Source organism: Opisthorchis viverrini (genome assembly GCF_000715545.1).
Source record: "Opisthorchis viverrini unplaced genomic scaffold opera_v5_602, whole genome shotgun sequence".
Lineage (NCBI taxonomy): Eukaryota > Metazoa > Platyhelminthes > Trematoda > Opisthorchiida > Opisthorchiidae > Opisthorchis > Opisthorchis viverrini.
Window position 1 is genome coordinate 130,775 of NW_008752264.1, and position 20,845 is coordinate 151,619.

Genomic DNA, 20,845 nt, shown 5'->3' on the forward strand with positions numbered 1-20,845 from the left:
TCTTATCTATCTGTATTGATGGAAATCCAAACATACTCCCCCTGCAATTCACTCCGGGATGAGTAAGCAGTTTTATGCAGGGGTGAAGTAGTGCGCTGGTGTAGTAGGGATTTTGCTTCTTTCGGCTATCGAGCGCAGCCGACACCAATATTCGTACAAAAGGTGCACCGAGCATCCTGGATGTGTTAACACCATAACAAAAATACAGTTGTAACCAACAGTAACAAAGTACTGCAGTTACGCCCTCTTTCGACTTTCAGGTTAGATTAAATTTGAGAGCTTCAGCTAGGATTGTTTGAAAACGACCCCCCCACACACACACTTAACAGTCCACTGACGGTGCGGTATTTACACACCAATTTATCAGCTCCCGCCTCCAATACGCAGTTACCTCTCCCACCTCCCCAAATCATCGGTGAACAAAGCTGTGGCAGCTACAACCACTGTAAGACAAGTAAGCGGTTCTTAAAGCTAACAATGATGATGAAACGACTGACCGATTTACGACGAGTTAAATCGACGTTGAATGCTAGTCAACACGAACTCCACTGTGACGGCTCCATCTGAACTAGTAATGAAATACAGTGTTTGCATTGTGACGCCAGGCATTCTTACTCAACGTGTCAGAACCATCGTTATATCCGCGGCAGCTCACTATCCAACCTCCATAATCAGTCAGTCTTGTCTGTTACTACGTCGTTTAAAGTCGCAGTCCAACCTTTCGCGGCATATGCGTGATAAGTGACTACGTAGGTAATGAAAGATTATCGACTCCTGTCCAGACCTCTGTCTTCTCTCTCACACTACTTTGTTCCAACAGTATGGTTTGATTCCAGTACTTGATCAGGACAACTCAGTAATATCAACACAGATAGATTATTTGCACTTCGAAATGAAAAACCTTCTAGTTGAGAAATTGAGTATTCGCTTAAGTTCAAGAGTGGTGGAAGTGCCTCGAGCTTTGGTGCACCAGCAAACCAGGTATCAAATTGGCCAATGCACTCACCTATTTTCTTAAGGCGAATGATAGGGCAGCAAACTCTATTTAAAAATCTTGTCTGTTTTAAAGTTTCTGGTAGGTTGCCTCCTTTTCCTTTGAAAATGCTGCTGCAACAACACCTATCCGTGTCATATCAGATGCACTTAACGAAAAGTACCTGGACCGAGAATATGAATAGGCTGTGCAAAAACACTGGAAGCTTTGCCAAGAATTTCTAAAGCATAGTTCAACTTCACGTCTCATTTGCGTTCCCCAAACAAATTCAGTCACCAGTAGTGCCTTCCACGAGCGAATCAACTGGATCTAAGCGAGTACCCAGGCTACTCTATTGATTCCATGGGCTAAGCGTTTCCGGTACCATTTTCAATTGGGTACTTCGATCGGATGGAATCATCGAATGGTCTTCAGGTAACTCATGATTTTTAGATGTACTCAGCGACAGTACAGTCCTGCACTGCTGGAGGTTGACGACTGGACGACAATCCAGTATGGCGTGCCTTCTGTCTACGCCCAATCCTACTGCAGCGCTTTGTCACGAAAATAAAACCAAATGCATCCGTGACACCATCTAGCTGGAACAGCTTCGTTGGATTGGTCTGTTGGTCTGAATGGATTTAACAAGATATATTTTGTGGAACATACTTCAGAAACATTGATCGGTGAAGTCGTTGTTATTCTAAGAAGCCACATTATACCGTTCGCATCTATCTTTTACATACAGTCCACTACCTGCGCAAGTATAGTCGGCATTTACGTAAAAGCGTCCACATAACCTATCCACAAATTCCAAGTGATATGCCTTAAACACGTTGATGGTTTGCAGGTTGCTGAGTCTTGTTGACATATAACCTAGACGCACAAGACGTCACTGGAAGTATTATTGCGATCAAAGGCAGCAAGAAGTACCGTGCTTAGCTTTTCTTGGAGAATAAGACCCATAAATACAGACTTGAAAGCTTGCCACATTTGAAAAATAAGCGATGAACATTGGTTGGACCGCTGAGCTTTTTTTTAAAAAAACAAAACCCACCATTTTAAGACCACTCAAAATCTGAACAGCAACAATAGATTAATAACAGTTGTGTCTCAAACCCCGGGTATCAACCCTACCTTACTTAGCGAGTTCGAAACAACTGAACGGAAAGGAACATCCGGGGACACCGCCAGCATGCTACATGAAAAGATCGACGCCGTCTCTAAAAATCTCTTGCTATTAGTTCCCAGGTTGAACGAGTTCTCAACGTTCTAAAATGAGGATTGAAAAGGGTTCGACGTGGTTGATCGCATTCCCTCGGATGGCATACCATCCTTTGGTTTTGTTCGTGGACAATTAGGACCTTTGGAGTCAAATACCCATTTGTGAATCAAGACAGTGTCAAGGTGAAACGCAAGGAAATGAAATTGCTGTGACTTCGATGCTTTTCATCAAGCTAATATTGTATCAGGAAATAGTACTGTGACAGCTTAGATGCTGGCCCGTCTGCGGGAGATTTGCTTGATTCTCATGTTAAACATTCAATCTGCAAAAGACTAGCTAACTGCAAGTACCTTTAATTTATGTTCAAATGGAAAGAATTGAACAGAATTTATCTGCTGCGCCAAAGTGATGAGCACACATGACAGTGGACAGTTGAAGTATTTTCACCAACCTTACAAAAAAACTATCCCTGTTTTCATAATATCATGCCTCCATGTTACCCAAAGACTCCTCAAAGTTGTACGATGCGAAACACAAGCTATGACAGTTAGAATGATTACGCAAGGCCATATGAAAATAAATCTAGTGGGTCCCTATAAAATAATTAATGACAACTACCAACAGATCAGGTTAGCAATCACAAAAACACTAAGACAAACAGCTACAGCAAGTCGGCCATCTAGATATGAAAGTGGGAAAACACGAAACACAGAGCAGAGACACAAGAGCAGAAAAAGATAGCAACACCAAATGTGCTGTAAGTCTCATGTATTGGACAGTAAGATGGGTTCCAAGCGGTGAGACGGAAATTCACCACATGATCCGGACGGAAAGCAGCTTAAATGAATCATGGAAAGCTGGACATTTGTATAACCAACGACGTTTTCCTCTTACGTCATAAACTACCCGGGACCTTCGACCACTATGCTGTAACGACATGAGTTTATTGTAAGTGAAGAATTAGTCAAGCGGGTTTGAATACCGTGGCAAACCACTCGGTATCAAATCGCACAAATTTTGATTAAAAAAAGTATGGAAATTACCAAATGGAGACAGTCTTCTAACGGCGGCCTCGACCGAAGGGGTAAGAACATGTGTACTCATTCCCACCAAGTAACAATCAGCTACGCAGTAAAGGTGAAATTTCGGTGTTCAATGCACATTCTACTGAAAATCTCGAGGGGTGAACAAATCAGATCGGATACCGGATTCTGAACTCCCAGTTAAAATACATAGAACGAGGTATTGTAAATCTCTGTCACCGGTCGAAACTAAAGCAGGAAATCCATGTGAGACACATCACGGTCAAGAGTACCACACTAACGCTATGACCCAAGTGATGTGGTAGAATCCTAAGTGGCTTCCGGGTAAAGTTGGACAAAACATGAGTGACTAAGCGATGCGCAGTCGAGCGTCGTATGGTACGTCTCTCTGTGCAACAAACCAACAAAGAGTGCTTGATGTTCATCGCTTTTCTCGTACTTGGCGTTACAAAGCGAATTTAAATGCTGGCATATCCTAGGATTCAAGATGTAGAACACGCACTCCATACACAAGAGTTTCAAATGTGTTAAAATGCACAAGGGTAAGATTATAATGACAGATCCGTATAAGATTGGAATAGCGTAGGTCCAATCTACCGTTAGAGGACTTGGTATGTTGTGGAGTCAGAAGTCCTAGTGAGAAAAAGTGGTGTACACAAGTTGGAGCAATGTAGTAATTGCGGGCACCAACTAGAAGCAGATAAAGGCTCTGGCCTTGTTGCATTGCAACTTTCCAAATGCCGCCAAGCCCTCAAAACGAACATAATATACTGATGTATGTATGAAACATGCACAAGAAGTGCCGACGATCACTTAGGTTTTGAATACACAGTAATCGTGAACTGCTTGTGCTGCTTGGCACAAAAGATTACTACACCATAACGACAACGCACCCGTGTCTCATTGCCAACTTTGGGGGTATTGTGAAAGGGGCCCTGGTGTACTGCGCAGGGACGGTTTACAACTGTCACAAATAACAACTAAACGCTTGCAACCACAACGGATGCGAAGGGCTGATCGATTAGCTGAAGCAGTGATGAACTAATCACTGGGCACACTGATATGATCAACTAGTAATGGCCAGCCTTCGGTCTAATCAGAAAAACAGTGGTCTCCGTTTACAACCGTCGGCTTTCATGGCTGCCACAGAAATTCCCCCTCACCAACCATGTAATCGAGGGGGGTCTTTGACTGGAAGTTGGCGCTCACATCAATGAGTTTGACCATGAGAGCTGGAGGCAGTAAAAACCTGACACTATATGTATCATCACTTCAGCACTTGACAGTGTGCACTAATAGTGAGTCGTCTTCGGAAAGCCCACGAGAGACCGGTTAAAGGGTTCCCTCAAGGTTGGGCCAGACCTTATAAAAACTGGGACAAAGGATAACCTTTCCATTGATAAAATTTTCCTCTGGAGAAGAAATGATGCACTAGAACCAGTCAAAAACTGTACAGCTGATGATCAAACGGTGCGGGGCATGATACAGGAAGGAATAAGGTGACGTACAAGAAAGCCGACAACAAGACGCTCATTTGAGGGATAGTGCAAGTCGACATAGAGTGGGATGCAATATAAAACATTTTGCAAAGCACAGGAATAGGTACAACGGTGACCGTGTGTATACGAAGGCACACGAGGACAGGGAACAAAGTGAATCGAACAACTCACAGCCGCCGATTGACTCTGCATATCACGTTCTCTTAACAGGATGCGTAACCTGCGAAAGAAAAGTCGGAAAGGTACTATGTCACAGACGAGTTTTCCCACAAAATTCATTTCCGATGAACCTGGCTTCCTGATTAGACGTACCAGCCGGTAGTGCGGAGCTATGTGTCGAGACATATAACAAAGACCAACGGAATCGGTGTGGCTGAAGTTGTTACAAGATTACGAGTACACCAAGAGAATGCACAATTCTTGACTGAAGATGTCTTTCAGAGCCAGGTCGAGAGGGGCGAGGCCGACGGCCAGTTAGGCACCGAAAGGGTGCTACAGCATCATCATGGACAGTATGACATCAGTGCTCAACAACGATGAATCGCTTCAGAGCTAGGTTACGAGTGCCAAATCCGAGGATAAGTACGTCAACGAGTCTGCGTCACAAAAACCCGCCAAGCAGTATATGACTATCGCGATCAAATATTATAGAACGAAGACTGATGGTTGACAGAATAATTTAGTGTAACCGATGAGTTACGATGGAGGTGCGCCTGCCGATGCTCACGATAAGCTGTTAAGTTCATTCGAAAGCGTGCGAGAGGATATGGACAAAAAGACACCGGTTGAGTTTTAGTAACTCAATTCTTACTTGTTTAAAGCAGAGCGAACAACTTCCCGACGAAACTCATGGTAACGCAGAAGACATGCTCGCGCTCCTTCTGCGCCATGCATGCCACCAGAGATGCTAAGAGTTTGACTGTTTTTCATCCAATGAATCATGAACTGTAGAGTATTTAGCAGCGGATCTGAGGCTTCTTCTAGCGGCGCCAAATTTTTACTAGGATGCATTTCCGGATTTTCAGACACTGAAAACATAAGAAGCACAAATAACCGATACAGGGTCTCTGGCAAATAATCGAACCGAATGTGAAAAAAAGTTCTTTATGCATACAGACGCTGATTAAGCGCGTTTCTCAAATGAACGATACCACTCTGCTTGCAGGGGTGAGAAACAATAGAAAGGTGTTGACCATTTTGTGGATATTCTCGTACTGCGACGGTCTGCGAATCGTGATGCTTGAATGCGCAAACAAACTGGGATGGTCCGTATGTGTGCGCTGTTACCGAACGTAGCTGTTATCGAAACATATTAATGAGACCGTAATCACATTTTGTGTGTATAGACATGTACAGCCTTGTGATCAGTGCAAGCTTGTTGCATAAACTTAACTAGAAGGACTGTTTCACTAGGGGAAAAAATCGTTCAGCCGTAGCACCCTTTCGGTGCCTAACTGTCATGTCACCCTAGGTTTATTTCCCCGTAGTCAGAGAATTCACATGAACACCAGTCGCGCTGGTCTTGACACTGTTGGGCAGATGTGGTCTTTTAGAAGGAACCAGCTGACCGGTCCAGAGCCCACTGTGCCCTGACAGCACCGCCGCTGTTTATTCCCTACAAGCAGCTTACTCGCAGTCAACCCCCACCGTATACCCTCGGAAGCATCCGGAGGCTGTCAGCTCTGTCCACTCCCGGGTACTCCATGCAACCATCTGCCGGGTTTCCTTCACTGTGCTCAGAACTAGCCTGTCAAAGCCATGTGGCTCTCATCGGTGCACTTCGGGAGACGGAAAAGAAACTTGACGCCGGAGTTAATAAGCTTCTTGGGCAAATGAAAGGTTACCATTGCTCGGGAGCTTTAATGCGAATGCCGGTCGGGAATAGTCGTTGTTCGAGGAAGACGGGGTACCGGAAATGAAAAAGCTAACAGCAATCACCTGCTAAGATGGTGCGCTGTACATCAATGACACTAGATTCGGGCTCAAGGAAGAATATACTGCTACATGGAAATACGTACAAAGCGGTTGCTTCCCACCCATGTTAGCTAACTTTTTCAGTGAAACCAATCGACAGCAGTGAAACACAACGACACGGGGAGCCGACTGCAAAACAGATCATCAGCACGTCTAAACGAAGCTTAGTGAATCAAACTGTACAGTTCAAACACCGCACACAGATTCTGATATAAAAAATCTGAAGGATTCAAAAACCTGGTTGATGTGTCAGCACCAAGTGACCTCTGCGTTGGCAGACTTCAACGCATCCAGCCAGCAGACGGAACTGACACAATTTGAAGACTCTCATGCTAGCGACAACATAGCCACCAACTACATTGCTAACGCCTGATGATGACGATGAAAAATATAAAAAAACAATAATCAGGCGATCTTGGTGGGATAACCCTAGCTGCTCCATTGGACTCCGAATTATTTTCACAAAAAATAAACGCTACCAGCGTAACGCGATTGGGTTACCAATATGGCTGAACGTACAAGTAGCCTCGGAAAAGGCAAATAAACGGTCCTTAAGCAGCGTTTGGAAGGAACGACATCAACAAGATAAAATTCCACTAGGCAGTCACATTCCTTCAGAGTAAAACGTCCGACTTTTTCGCCCACAACCACAGTCGATAAGAGGTCTTTTATTTACGAGGGTCATCTTCATTCATGACTAGACCTCAGGGGCATCAATGTGGAAAAGAGAAATGTCCCCATCCAACAATACCGAGGAGCCGCATCACCATCCACAGTAATAGAGCACAAAGCAATGAGAAAAGAACGCCTCAGTAAGGAGTGGAAGAAAGATAACGGTTGGGAATTTGTTTGAAAAAAAACTTACCACAGGAAACGAGGATACACTTAGTGGATGCAAAAACCACAAAGCCAGATGGTGACTTCCCTGGGCTATAAGGGCGCAGATCATAGACAAGAAATTTCACAAAACTCCGTAACTGATTCCCGCCCAAGACCCTTTTTAGCGTGCGGCCTGTTTAGGCTCAATCGTGAAGTGTACTGTGGCGTCAACCAATCCTGTTTGATGCCAGAAGCTCCCCGGAAGTTGCAAGCAGTCTCTTCACGTGCATTCCAGCGATAGACCGTACATAAAGATTCAGGTTTACGTGGCAACTACACGCCTCTTGACTATGTACTGCGTGTGTATGTAGACCTTTCTGTTACACGCAATAAACTGAAGCGTCGGTCGTCGAAAAAAGCGAGAACCCATTCTTTTGTGAAAATTACCAAATTGTGGAAATGGGTAAATGACGCAGAGAACAGAAATCACCGGAAACCGACAGAAAACTTACAACTTCGTTCCACTATTGCCAACAAACGCTCAACTTCAATTGGATAAAAAGTCTGCTTTAATACAGCTCCAAACTCGGTGCTCAGCTTCTTCAAACCCAAGGCAAAGAGCGATTGCTAAGAATTGAATAAGCCGCGTGTTACATTATAACAAATTAACAAACCAGACGCGTCAACTCCCCATCTCCAAGTGTATTCTGTTTGAAAAATTCATAAGCTTCTTGCAAACGATCCATTACTTCGAGATAAGATGAAAGCGACTGAGAAGGACTGAAACGGACAGTGTTATCAACAAAATCCGAGAAAATTCATACCCCTGTTGCACGATACCTTCCACTTCCCGCGAAGTTTTTCGGAACGTCTTGATTTGATTTAACTTTTCGTAACAGTCTTTGATATCTGAAAAGAGTGGCACAGCTGCAAGTCACCTAGGTGGACGATTTAGCCGTAAGTGTTGACTAAATCTAAATACATCTCATCGTATAATTTTCGAGTAAAGAAGCTGCAGGTCTTCTAAAACAAAAGAGAGTAGCAAACTAATACTAGGTACTGGGGTCTGATTGCCATGAAGCCATGGAGAATGCCAAACGAATGGACCGCACAGCTATTATGATAAATTTGGTGTTAAATCTAAGCTTTCGAATCAGAGAAACTAATCAGATGTTGCCTTAGAATCTGATGGATTTGCGCTTGATTATCAAACTAATTCATTGAGTGCCGGTTAGAGAAACTTCACTCCATATCTTCACGTACTGGTTGAAGTCACCACTGCAAAACCTCGGTTTGGTGAACGATCAGTGTTTCGCCGGGCCATCGTCCACCCGGACGAACTGCGATTTGTGCGGTCCCTATTAAGGAAGTTTTGTTTACAATTTAATGAAGTATGTTTCCGACTAAAATGAACAACAGAAATAACTTCGGAAACGATTAGAACTGATTGAGGAGTCGCCGTTATCGGAAACGATTGGGAAACAACCGGTAGATTTACTGTTGGGCAACAGTTCGCTTTTGATACAAAAGCTTCGACGGGCCAAGTGACTCGGTTATGAAGTTGGTCGAGATTTAGGACGGAAGGAGGATCGATCGGCTGAGTCAGGTTGAATCGGCTTAGGGTTCTGCTGAGGGTAAGCAAGTGTTAAGACCGATAAGGAATCTACATGGATTTGGGTCCAGCTTAGGGTCTAGTTCTTCGGGTTCGCCTCAAGTGAACATCGTTTACACTTTGTCCGTCTGTGTAGATGAGCTATGCTACGATAGTTGTGTAAGGGAGAGGGATACTGTGAACTTTGGTCAAGTTGGGATTTCTAGCTCCCTCCCTACTCCATTCCTTGCTAGGTCCTGATACCGGAGCCAATATCCTCCTTAATTACCGCCTAACCAAACTCACTGGTCATCTTATTTCTTGAAATCCGTAATCTCGATTTTGGCTGCTGTCCGCTCGATCTCTTTTGTATACAGTGCTCTGAATCGACTGAACATTGATTATATAAAACTGGCGCTCACGAAATTTGGGTGTGCTGATGAGTAGTTTACAACAGTCCCCGTGTCTGTTGGTTTTTGGTAAATAGGGGATTTTAATTTTCCACCACTCTTATGTGTCACGCAGTTCAGGAAATGTAATATGCTCAAGCTGGACTTCATCTCTACACTAAATTTGATATGAGGATTCCAACTACTGAGGCAGTTGTGGAAGTTGTTGACCTCATCCCATTTGATTACAACAAAGGTATCATCAACATAACGCCAAAAAATCCCCGGTAGAGGATGATATCCGGCCAAGGTCATTTGTTCAAAATTCTCCATATAAATATTAGCCAAAACTGGGGGAAGACAGATGCAATTCCAAACAGCCGCTTTCCATGATACAAAAAGTGAAATCATTCACCAATTACACTTGTCTGGATAAATTGTCGGACAGACCAGTCAGTAAGGACGAGCACTGTTGCACACCACTTTGGTTACGACGGGAGAGTGAATGTGTTGCATTGGGCGGCCTCAGGTGAGTAGTGTATTACGTCGACACAATGTACCGCGATATCTCGTACTGAACGCGAGGAGGCGTATTGCAGCACATTAGGTTGCTTAAGAACATCATAAACGAGAGATTCAGCTGGGTTCTGGGTGAGTCTCATGTCAAAACCAAACTGATATGCAAATGAGTATTTCCGTCAAAAGCTGTCCAATTTGGGTTCAAGTAGAACAGAAAGTTGATGGAAACTCGGGGGAGTGCACCTACCTGATGAGCCCCAAGAAGGGTGAAACCGGTCGTGGGCTGTCCAGGAGTTTTCAACAACCCATTACGTCTAAAAAATCTACCTATTGTTTTCCAGACTTGTCTGAAAAAAGAAACAACTGCTCATGGGCACAGTGCCAGAAATGATTAGTTCTGTGAACGCCGAATTTACACCAACACTGGTCGAGAAGTGTGCAAAGTCAGGACAAGTGTGAAAGAGTGCGACAAATAACATTGCGGACATATCTCGAAGTTTTACTACTACCTTACGTAGGATAAGCATGCCATGGTGTGCTTCTTTAGTGGGCGTCTATTGTATTAAGCGTCAGTCAATCGACAATCCCCCTCATCATTACTCTCATCATCACCATGATAATCATTATCATCGGTGACCTCAAAGCCCATGCGAGAACATCGGAGATTATCTGCCGTCCAAGCATGTTACGACCGAAACGAGTATATAACTACTGGTAGTTAACTGTCATAAAACGAGAAAAGTTCAAACAAATGGTTGAAAGGGAAGTATGGGGACTTATTACGACGAGTCTCTATGTCCTTAAGGAAAACGATCAACAACAAGGTGTCTATACCTTAAAACGGCAACAAAATAAACACATGTGACCACTATATCAGAGTAAAACACCATCAATGGGATTGACCGAACGTTCCATGCGGGCCTCATCCAACAAGAGCCTGGTACACAACGAAGGACAAACACTAGATACGCCGTTATACTACTGACGAAGCATGTGAGTAGTCTATATCCGGACGGACTTTGGTCTAATAAGTAACTTCGTAGCGAAGGGCTTTCCTCCTTTCACTGGTATAGAAAGTGACAGAATGAATATCACTGGGGTAATTTAAGCAGATATCCTATAGAATTTTGAACCATTTGCAAGAAGAGTCGTGTGGAATCCAGCCAGGAAGGTGCGCTGACCCACTAGCAACCAGTTAGCCAGTAGACGCCTTTATTTTGTGCAGCTACGTAATAAGCTGTTACCCTCGAATCCACCGTCAGCATGGGTTTGGAATGTAAAACGTGCTCCCTTCGGTAATTCGTAGTTGGACACGCGAAGTGCATCTCTCAACCACATTAGGCTGATACGTTTCACTTGTTGCTCCAGTGATTCTGCTGTGTTACCAAGTTCTTCGTTGCCTACATGCTGCAGGCAACTAACACCATCTATGCCACGAAGGCACCGGTGACGAAAGATGTGATGTCTAAGTTCTTTAGATTGCAGGGTCAAAGTTTCAAAACCATAGAGCAAGAATGCTCTTACAGTTGCGTTGTATACACCGTCCTTCAGCCTCACGTCACAACTAACACAAGTCAACCAATCGGGTGTTGTCAGTGCATGCATTAACTCCAGTATGATCGCGCCTTATACAGCTGCCAAGACAGGTAAACCCAGCAACAAAAACATTATGAACCAGAGATTCAGCTCGATTCCAGTTGAGTATCTCGCAAAACCAAACTGGTTTGCAAATAAGTGTATCTCGCTAAACCCACCAACAATTTCAAGCTCTTCACCTCGAATTTACGTGGACGCAGGGCGATTGAAAATTCAGAAGGAAGATGCAGAATGTTTACCGAAACAAAGAACCCCTATGTACATTCTCCATAGAGTATACTGTGCGGAGTGGTAACGGTCGAATAACAAAAGGATGTCGATCGTACAATCCAAATCCACTAATTTCTCTCTCTGGGAACTGCTTCGATTATTAGATTTCTTGTCCCTTGAGGAACGTCTTCCACGAATGGATCAATGACAAATTTGGAGGAAAATTGTGATAGAGCAGACTTGGCAACATTTTTATACGCATGATGCAAAACTCTGCAGAACGAGACAACCTGGATAGCGAGAGTCGAAAATGTTCTTTTTTGGAGTGCAGGTATGACTACTTCTCCGAGAACGTAGGACAAGCAACATTCTATATGAAGGCAAGAGGAAAAATCTTTTGGCGGAAGCCTGCAGAATAGAACAGAGTCAATATGACCAGCCCATACCGGCAGTAGGATTGTAAATCAAGGAGTTCTGCTGTAACTAATGTGTACAGGTAAAGGGTGCTAACATTTAGAGTGTGGTAGCAGAAGTGGTAGTGGTCGGCGCGCCGAACCACCTCCTCGTGGTGTCGATTGGGTAGCCTGACGTCATTCTGAATGAGCCAAGAGGTCATCAAGTCCAGACAGAGCTAACCACACTGTTTGGTTTCAATGTGTTGGTTACTTTCTACAATGTACAACACGAATCACCTGGCGCCTCCGCACCATTCCCAACACAGGAGACTCGTAATGCTCACTTTTGAGGACTGTGGCAAGTGCTGCAAATCGAAAGCTGGCTTGAAAGCCCACTGTCGAGTTCACTTCCATGAAAGTGTTGATACGATCGTGATCACCCGATTGAGTTGCCTTTTTCCGACGAAGATTGGACTGAGTCAACGGCAGCGCCAAGCACATTCTACCCAACATAAGTAGATAAGCCCGTCAGAGTGAATAATTCCGGTGTCCGCTAGTCCTAACAAGACTCACGATCACTATTGTGCTCAGATAATTTATATTCTTCTTGTGAGATACAAACCGCGCTGTTCGTGAGATTGGAGCAACATTTTCCTGTTCGATCGGCTGTCAGCATCAAAACTAGGTTACGTGTGCTTAACTGGCAAGCAAAATTGGACGAATCATCATCTGGTGGCCCTGACCAAACCATCGGTCAAACAGCGACCTACCATCCGACTGGAGCTTGTCAAGCTAATTACAGGTAAGTCGACCGTACGATCCGTTTACTGGGCAATTCGTCCCCAGGTATAGACAGGCTCACGCCAAGGATGCTTCGTAGGTTCAGTGTCACCGCTCTCGCTAAATATTTCAGATTACTCGTATTATCTGGGGGTAATCCACCGCACTTGGGCCGTGTCCGTATTAATCTAGTTCCGAATCCAATTTCACCGGACCGCTAAAAAACGAGTCCGCGTTACGCATTCTTATTCAATGCTTTAATAAACGGTTTGCTGGTTGCTGGAGCCGGCGACTGCATCTGCCTTCACTCCAGATTACATTTCTACGTTGGAACGGTTGTTTGGAAGCTACGTCACTGTTACATGCCCCGCTTCGTCACTCTTCAGTGATTGCTTCTAGAATCAGTTTGGCGTTTATCACTTGTCGGATCTGCCGAGGCGTTAGGTGCACCATCACCTCTAGTTCGATACATTACAGTCCTAGGCTTAGCCGAGAAACTTGTCAATCCTTTGGATTCGACAGACACCGCCCCTGAGCTTTCAAGGAAATACCAACAGCATCTGCTTAGACTGCTCGATGAGGCGACGCGTACCCTGTTGAAGCCGTATCAAAGAATGAAGACCACTAGGAACTACCTTACACCGAGGCTGAAATATTCGCTCGTGCTCAGCCAAGTTCACCGAACCACGCTCAAAAGGTTGGATAATCACCTCAGGCAATCTATTCGTGGTAGACTCCGATCACCTACGTCCACGCCGGTAAAAAAAAATGGCGGACTTGGCAGCCGAAGCATCATCATACTGTCCACGATGATGATGATGAGCAACGTACGAAGCATGTATTCGAGGATGACTGACAGCCCAGAGCCGAACCTAGCCAATGGTAGTTGATGGCGATGTGACCGATTTGGCTCCATGGTTGTTCGGTAGTACGGAAACACAGGACGCCTAGTGAGTCTAAACCAATTGCTTCTGAAAAACACGTGGTGGTCGGGAGAAAGTTGCAAAAGGCGCTCAACACTGTCGATAAAGTCGATGCCTGGACTAGACAGCCCACTACTGATAGTCAAAGGCCTAAGTCATCTAGATTATTCACCCGCAACGGCCAAGTTTTTCAGCCACACAACGGCACACCCCGTACTGTGAACTGACGGGCGCAACCCATGAAATCCAAAGGTATGCCACTTTATGCAATAAGTGGTACGAATTGACACTTACAAATGCGCCTCGCCCTTCCATTAAAAAATGGGAATAATGTCGTTTGAATATGCCATAACGACAACATCCTCAAGTACCGCAACCTGAACGCTGCAGGTTTGAGAACCCACCGTGTCCAGTTCTTTGTCTTGTCATTTATAAAAGTGGAAATGAATATCGTTGACGTAGTTTACTGTATGAAAACTTCTGGAAAGCTTCTTATGAACTCATACGTGCCAAAAATTTCCACGGCAAGCCAAGGTGTAAAGGCGTTTAGAAGAATGAACCGGTCAACTTAATCGAATGTCACACTGACACTACCTCTACTTGCTTGTGTGTTCATATCCTCAGCAATCACATCGATATCCCAGCTTTCTGTGGATGTAATTAAGCGCCAAGAACGCTTTTAAAGCTGCCTCTGAGAGTAACAATGGTACAGCCGGTTGGAGCGTAGGCAGACAGAATGATAAGGTTAGTAAATTAGGAAGGGAGAAACCTAAACATTCGGTTTCCCCCTTTTTAACTTGATAGCCAGTCTCACCTGCCGGTTCACCGTTCATCGGTCAGTAAACCAAGTAACATACATCGATTTCACAGGGTCTAAAAAGCAGTTATTTTCATCAATTTGCATTCTTCTTGTTTCCTATGAATTCGGTGTAAACGAAACATATCTGAATAGCTTGAGATAGCTCAGTCGTTAAGGCGCTAGTTTACTGACCGACATGTTCACGATTCGAACCCAACCTCCGCGTCCCGACTATTCCTGTCTAGGTTGAAAAACCTGTCAGTACCTCAACCCTCGTGCTTCGTTCAGGTGGCATGGCAGCTAGGTACCAAAATGGTTTTACGGCTGGAAGATTATCAATATTTATTTTTGAACTCATCTGAATTACCTTTACTGTTTACCAAGTTCTCTTCCGCAACAATGTACACCTGTGAGAAGCCATGGCGTGGAAGCATCTTTGTTCACTATGAAAAGCTTCCAGCAGCACATTAGTGTGTCATCAACCGCCAAAGCTGAATTTACACTTCAACTTGCCGCTTTATGTGTGCATGAGCGGTTTGCCGCATTTTATCGTGTTACCCACTAAAAGTAGGCAGTAGGTCACTGTCATAAACACACGTCTTAATACCATTTGCATTCATAGCATATCGATTAATCCATTCTGCTCTTTGGTAACCTGAATGTACTCGCGCCCCCGGTTGGTAATGTGGAAGCTATGCTATGGAGATGAAGATACACGTGGACACATTTTTCGCGAAAGCTTAAATAGTAATTACACAAGAAAAAAGACAGACTTTTCCCAAATAAACAGGTTTCGAAGCAGAACACCTAAATACTGGACATGAAGACAAATTGAATAAACAAGGTTAATAAGATGACAGCTTGAAAACTTACCAACTTATTTGCACGAAACCGGATCCATAAAGACATGCAAAGATTGTTTGGTTGCGATTCCATAAGTTGGCTGTGGTATGTTCCACTCTACTACAATTGTCGGCCTGATTCATACAAAGAATTTTCTAGTCACAACTAACCAATTTTATCGGTCATCCGAAACTTGAATGTGCTTGTTCTTGAATTGAATTTTTTCGGTGGGGTTAGTGGAATGTTTGTTGTGATAAAAACCACCAGGAGGAATTTCTACGATGATCTCTCACATAATATTCGAATCGTTCACTAGGATTTATAACTTAGACCTGGCAAAAATAACAGCATTCTGTTGTACATCTAAAGCCACTTTTCTAAGTTGCTTTCACACACATATGTGGACGCAACAGCGAAATTCTGTACGTAGCTTCCCTTATATCAAGTACTGCACTGCCGACCGGTCAGCTAAGTCCGGATGAACAAACAACCGCTAACAATGCGAGAAATCGGTGGGATTCAGGGAAACTGAATGATGATAGCAGGACCGGCAAGAAAACTGCTTGGCTGGTCGACACCCATCATCGGACATGTGGACTAAGGTTGACAAGGCATCAGACCGGAACACATAGGGAGTAAACTGAAAATCATAGGGCACACAGACTTCTCGACCAAAGTTTAACGGTACAAACGTGAACAAGAACCGAGTAATGTCGTAGATCAAAAACATAACGACGATTATAAAAACGCGTCATAGCTAGGGACAAAAACACGCACTTTTCTGCTGGCGCTGCAAGTATTCTATATCCTTGTTTAGTGGGTCCATTTTGGTTTGGTACACCTGTGCAGTGGAAATGATCTTCCCAAATTTCTCAATCGATTGGGATGATAGGGTTGAGAACTGCTGCTTGAGAGTAGCAAGTTCATTGAGATGGTTTTTTATCTGTATGAAAAAAGGAAGTTGGGATTCTGAGTTGGAAACCTCAATAAGAACCCACATCGGGGAACGAAGTTAAGTAAATACTTATTTGAGTATCGGTATGGCAAAAAGCCAAATCATTAATGAGAAAGTGACGTAAAGGATTGGGAAAACTAACTAATCTGGTCTTGATCGTGCAATTTAAGTAATTTCTGCACTCAGTACACAACGAATGAGGTCGAACAGTATGGACACAGTAGGAACGGTATTGCTTACTGAAATAGACGGCAAATATCGCAGCACCCATTCTTCACAGAGTATTCCACCATAAAGACCAATTTAGGTCACTGCCTTCAACAAAGAGGCTACCAATGTGTCAGACAGCAATAACCGGGTAAAGTTTGGCCATTTGCCAACAGTTAAAACGGTGCCCCACTAACTATAAAGAACATCACTATAATTCAATTGACAGACAAGCCGCAGTATGGGACATCATCTGCAGTTTATACTTCCCTGGCTCAGAAGGCTCCCTTCTACACTCGCTGTTGGAAGGTGCTACATACGCTGAGTTTAGGAATTAAATCCATATAGCTGGTTCCAAAGAGTCAATACCTGAAGTTGACGGAAACTTGGGGACTGGGCCTACCCGAACGAAACCGGTCGTGGGCTGTCGAAGAGTTCTCAACAACCTTGTGAGTAGTTTCCTCTATGAAAATATACTGCGATATCTCAAATATCATACCAACTGAAACATGAGGTGGCCTTTGTACAGCACATTCAGTTGGAGAATATCATGCACGATAGATTCAGTTGAGTCTCCCTTGAAAACCAAATTGCTTTGCAAATGAGTATAGTTGCCAAGTTCGCATGGATTTTTTTGTGTGATGGCAGCTGGTCAAAAAATTCAGTTCGGAAGGAGTTTGATCATTGACATGTGGGGGTACAAAACAAGCAAAATGATTCTTGGAAACATGATAGTCCATGACAAATTCGATCATGGACCCAAATTATGTAACTGTTCCTGTAAAGGATGAGCGACTCAATCGGAACAGTGGGACCAAGCCGACTGGCAGATCAACAAAGGAGCAGTCCTCAGAGAATAAGATTGGCGTGGCTTCAACACCCTCAGCTACCTACCAACAAAGTCTTCGCGTTTATATTCTACACGAGTTGGTAATGTGTACTGGTATCTAGGTACGAGCAAACTGTGCCAGTGGTATTTTAAGGCAGTGCGTCGTACCGACAGTATGCTTTACTGAGAAGCGAGAAAGTTAAAACCGTATGAGCTGTCCGATTCCAATCGCCCTTCATCGATCGGATCCTGCACATTCGCTCACAAGTCTTTACCTTCTTATTGGTTATCAAGACCCTGTAAAAACCCTCAGACCTTCATATGGTCCTTTCTGTGCCCACTGCTTTCCAAGATGTTACATGATTAGCTGAGGAAGATGTTAGTGAGTACTTGAGTTCTATGATCCTCTCCATCGTTTCCGTTAGGAGGGTGGAGAGTGAGCCTGCATATAGCTATTCCACAAATTCCTGTCCCAAGCTACTATCAGTTACTAATTAGTTCGGCTGAAGTAAAAACTCCCTGACGCAAGGAATATTTTTGCTGTCATTAACTAATGCGGAAGATGTGCTGTCTCTCTTCACTTTGCTAGTTGTTCCTGAAATCATCTCAGCACCCATGCTCCCTTTGAGCTGCACGAAAGCTGTGCACCGAAAAGGCCGAGTCTTCGGGTACATCCAAGACATCTGAACAGTTATGACAATCAGACTTTTTGCAAAGCTATCATGCTTCAAGAGTCTATTACTTGGTCCCGGGGCTTCCTGCACAGTCGCTTAAGATAGGTCAGTAGTTAGGGCATAAGGCCATTGACGAGTATGTCCATGGCTCGAACCCAGCCATGAAATTTGGACTGCTCCTGAGTAGGCCTGGACAACCTGGCGGTTCTTAAGCCATGTTGCTTTCTTCGAGTTACGTGACAGCTACTCACCAAGGTCACATTTGAACTGTCGTATTCATATAACCGTTGTATGTAATTACAGACGGACGACGTTGTCCCCCATATTAGGAATGTAAACGCCGGGGTTCCCAAAAACCAGCCTCTTTCCCGAACAGCCCCTTCTTTATTTGATCTACCTCATTTATCCACACCTTGACAGTTTCCTTCGTCCATCTACTACTCTACCAAACTAACCAATCAACCAATCACTGTGTCACCCACAAAACATGTATCATAAATACATTGGTTCCAGCTGCAACAGTTCTAACCACCGGAGAGTGGGGAGAATGTGGTTGTGTGTTGGAGGCAATGACATGTTTGATTAGTTTGAGAACTTGGTAGCTACGCACTGAAGGACCAACTGGCGTAACTCAGCATTACTGAACCCATGTTCCCACCAAACCAGACCAACGCTCCAAAGACACCGATGGTGAAACACTGATGCCTTTCGGATCTCCTCTCGGCTTAGAGGCCAAGATTCCGATCCATAAAACAGTATGGATCGCACTGTCATAATCTAGACTCTGGCAGTGACAGACAAACTGACACATATCGAGGCCGCAGGTTGACAAAAGCTGTCCCGATCTTCCCGGTCAGAGAAGTAATCTAATCTCCAGCCAGTCCACCGAAACTTATACGACTGCCCAGGTAAACAATTTTATCTGCCATTTCGTTTGGCTGATCTGCAAGCATTACATTAGGGTTTGACCCACCAGGTCTAGTAGCAGCACTTTACAGGCGAGAGGCGCATGCCAAGCGAGGCAGAGCCATTATTACTTAAATAGGTTTGCACTTCTAAAGGGTCTGAACCTGTGATAGCAATATACGCAAACGTTCCCATAGCGTTTCGACCTCCGAATTTTCAGAGGAAGGCAGAGACACCTCAAGCAGCATATCAATAACGAGGTTGAAGGGGAAAGGTGAGAGAGGGCACCATTGAATGTGGTGAACTCAGGCAAAATCTTACCCTTATAGTAAAACGCGCCCACAGGAGTTCGCATACAGAACCTTCACAAGGGATACAGATTTGAAAGGGACATTGCTCATCAGACTGTCATAGTTTCTGACGATGGAGATTTAAAATCATCTTTCATATCAAGCATTAAGAGGTGCCTACGCCTCCAAGCAGTCAATCAGACAATCTGGGAAGAAACCGATAACACAAAACGCCACCGACATCAATCAGCCGCAATGCATCCAGTCAAGCACAGGAGGCGTCACGGAGACTCCATTCTGAAAGATACGCAACACCATCTACACCCAAACCCTTCGTAATCTCTACCACGCCCTTCTGCTAAGTTATACGTTGTCTAACTCACAGTTTCCACCGTTTTGAGGGAGGCACGGAGAACAACACTCGTCTTGTTAGACTGTGTTTCGGCATGGGTAGCACATGATCGGGCCATCATAGTCGGTGGTGCTGGATGTTTTCCCCGACTGAATTACCTGCAGCACAGCCAAATACCCATTTTCTAATCACCTCGTTACTAACAAGCTGACGCCATCCAAAAACAGCCACGCTTCTGAGGTATCGGTGGTCAAAAACCTGAAGGTGCCTCGCATCATCTCTAGGGAAGCTTTTGGAGAGCTCACCATACACTCTCACCCGCACAGAATTATGTGGATATAGGGATCGGATTAGGTTAACAAGCTTCTGGGGCATACCCAGTTGAGCAAGTGTAGTTCACAGAACTGACCGATCAACAGAATCAAACGCACCCCTAAACTCAAGGAATACCAGGATTGTGGGTCACCTGTACATGTGGGGTTGCTCTAACACCTGACGGAGTGTGAAGATGTGGCCAACACAGTTTCTACCCTGTCGAAACCCCGCTTGATTCTCACTAGTCAATGTTTCGCGTGCCACCATAAGCCGAAGAAGTATCAGTGACGCCAGAAGCCTTGTCACAACAGAAGTCCAAATAACACTTTGTAGTTACTACATTTGTTGCGAGTACCCTTTTTGAAAATGGGCGCCGCTAACGATTCACCCCAGTTGCCTGGAACGGGCTCTCTCTACCAGATCGACCCAAACAGGCTAGACGGACACCGGCTGAGAAGTCCACCAACATCCTTGAAAAGCGCAGGCGGAAGGTCGTCGGGAACAGCAGCACGATGACGATTGAGTAGAGCTATACACACGGCCTCTTCCAAGACAGGAGACAGCTCGATATTCACGGTCCATTCTTTCGGTTGAAATTCAGGATTCTGGATTGGAGGTAGCAGGTAGCCAGCTGAATCACTATTCGAAGTGATGTGCCCAGCGGTCAGAATGTTCTGCCTTGCGTACGAAAAGGGAGACATTTCGGTCCATGTTTATTTCACTGAAAACAGGTTTTCGA

The 20,845-nt window shown here is 44.4% G+C and overlaps 2 protein-coding genes across 2 annotated transcripts in view; one reads left to right on the forward strand and one right to left on the reverse strand.

Moving 5' to 3' along the window:
- Positions 1–13,033, forward strand: part of T265_15558 (hypothetical protein) — a gene marked incomplete at both ends in the record, with an annotated part of 76,293 nt that extends 63,260 nt beyond the window's left edge. Inside the window, one exon of the mRNA XM_009178601.1 lies at positions 12,907–13,033. Coding sequence (XP_009176865.1) covers positions 12,907–13,033 — 127 coding nt within the window. The remainder of the gene's footprint in view (positions 1–12,906) is intronic.
- Positions 1–16,545, reverse strand: part of T265_15557 (hypothetical protein) — a gene marked incomplete at both ends in the record, with an annotated part of 68,654 nt that extends 52,109 nt beyond the window's left edge. The window contains 7 exons of the mRNA XM_009178602.1: positions 3,093–3,125; positions 4,912–4,960; positions 5,552–5,768; positions 8,046–8,160; positions 8,208–8,313; positions 8,358–8,442; positions 16,356–16,545. Of these exons, the coding sequence (XP_009176866.1) occupies positions 3,093–3,125; positions 4,912–4,960; positions 5,552–5,768; positions 8,046–8,160; positions 8,208–8,313; positions 8,358–8,442; positions 16,356–16,545 (795 nt within the window). The remainder of the gene's footprint in view (positions 1–3,092; positions 3,126–4,911; positions 4,961–5,551; positions 5,769–8,045; positions 8,161–8,207; positions 8,314–8,357; positions 8,443–16,355) is intronic.
- Between the last annotated feature and the right edge of the window lie 4,300 nt (positions 16,546–20,845).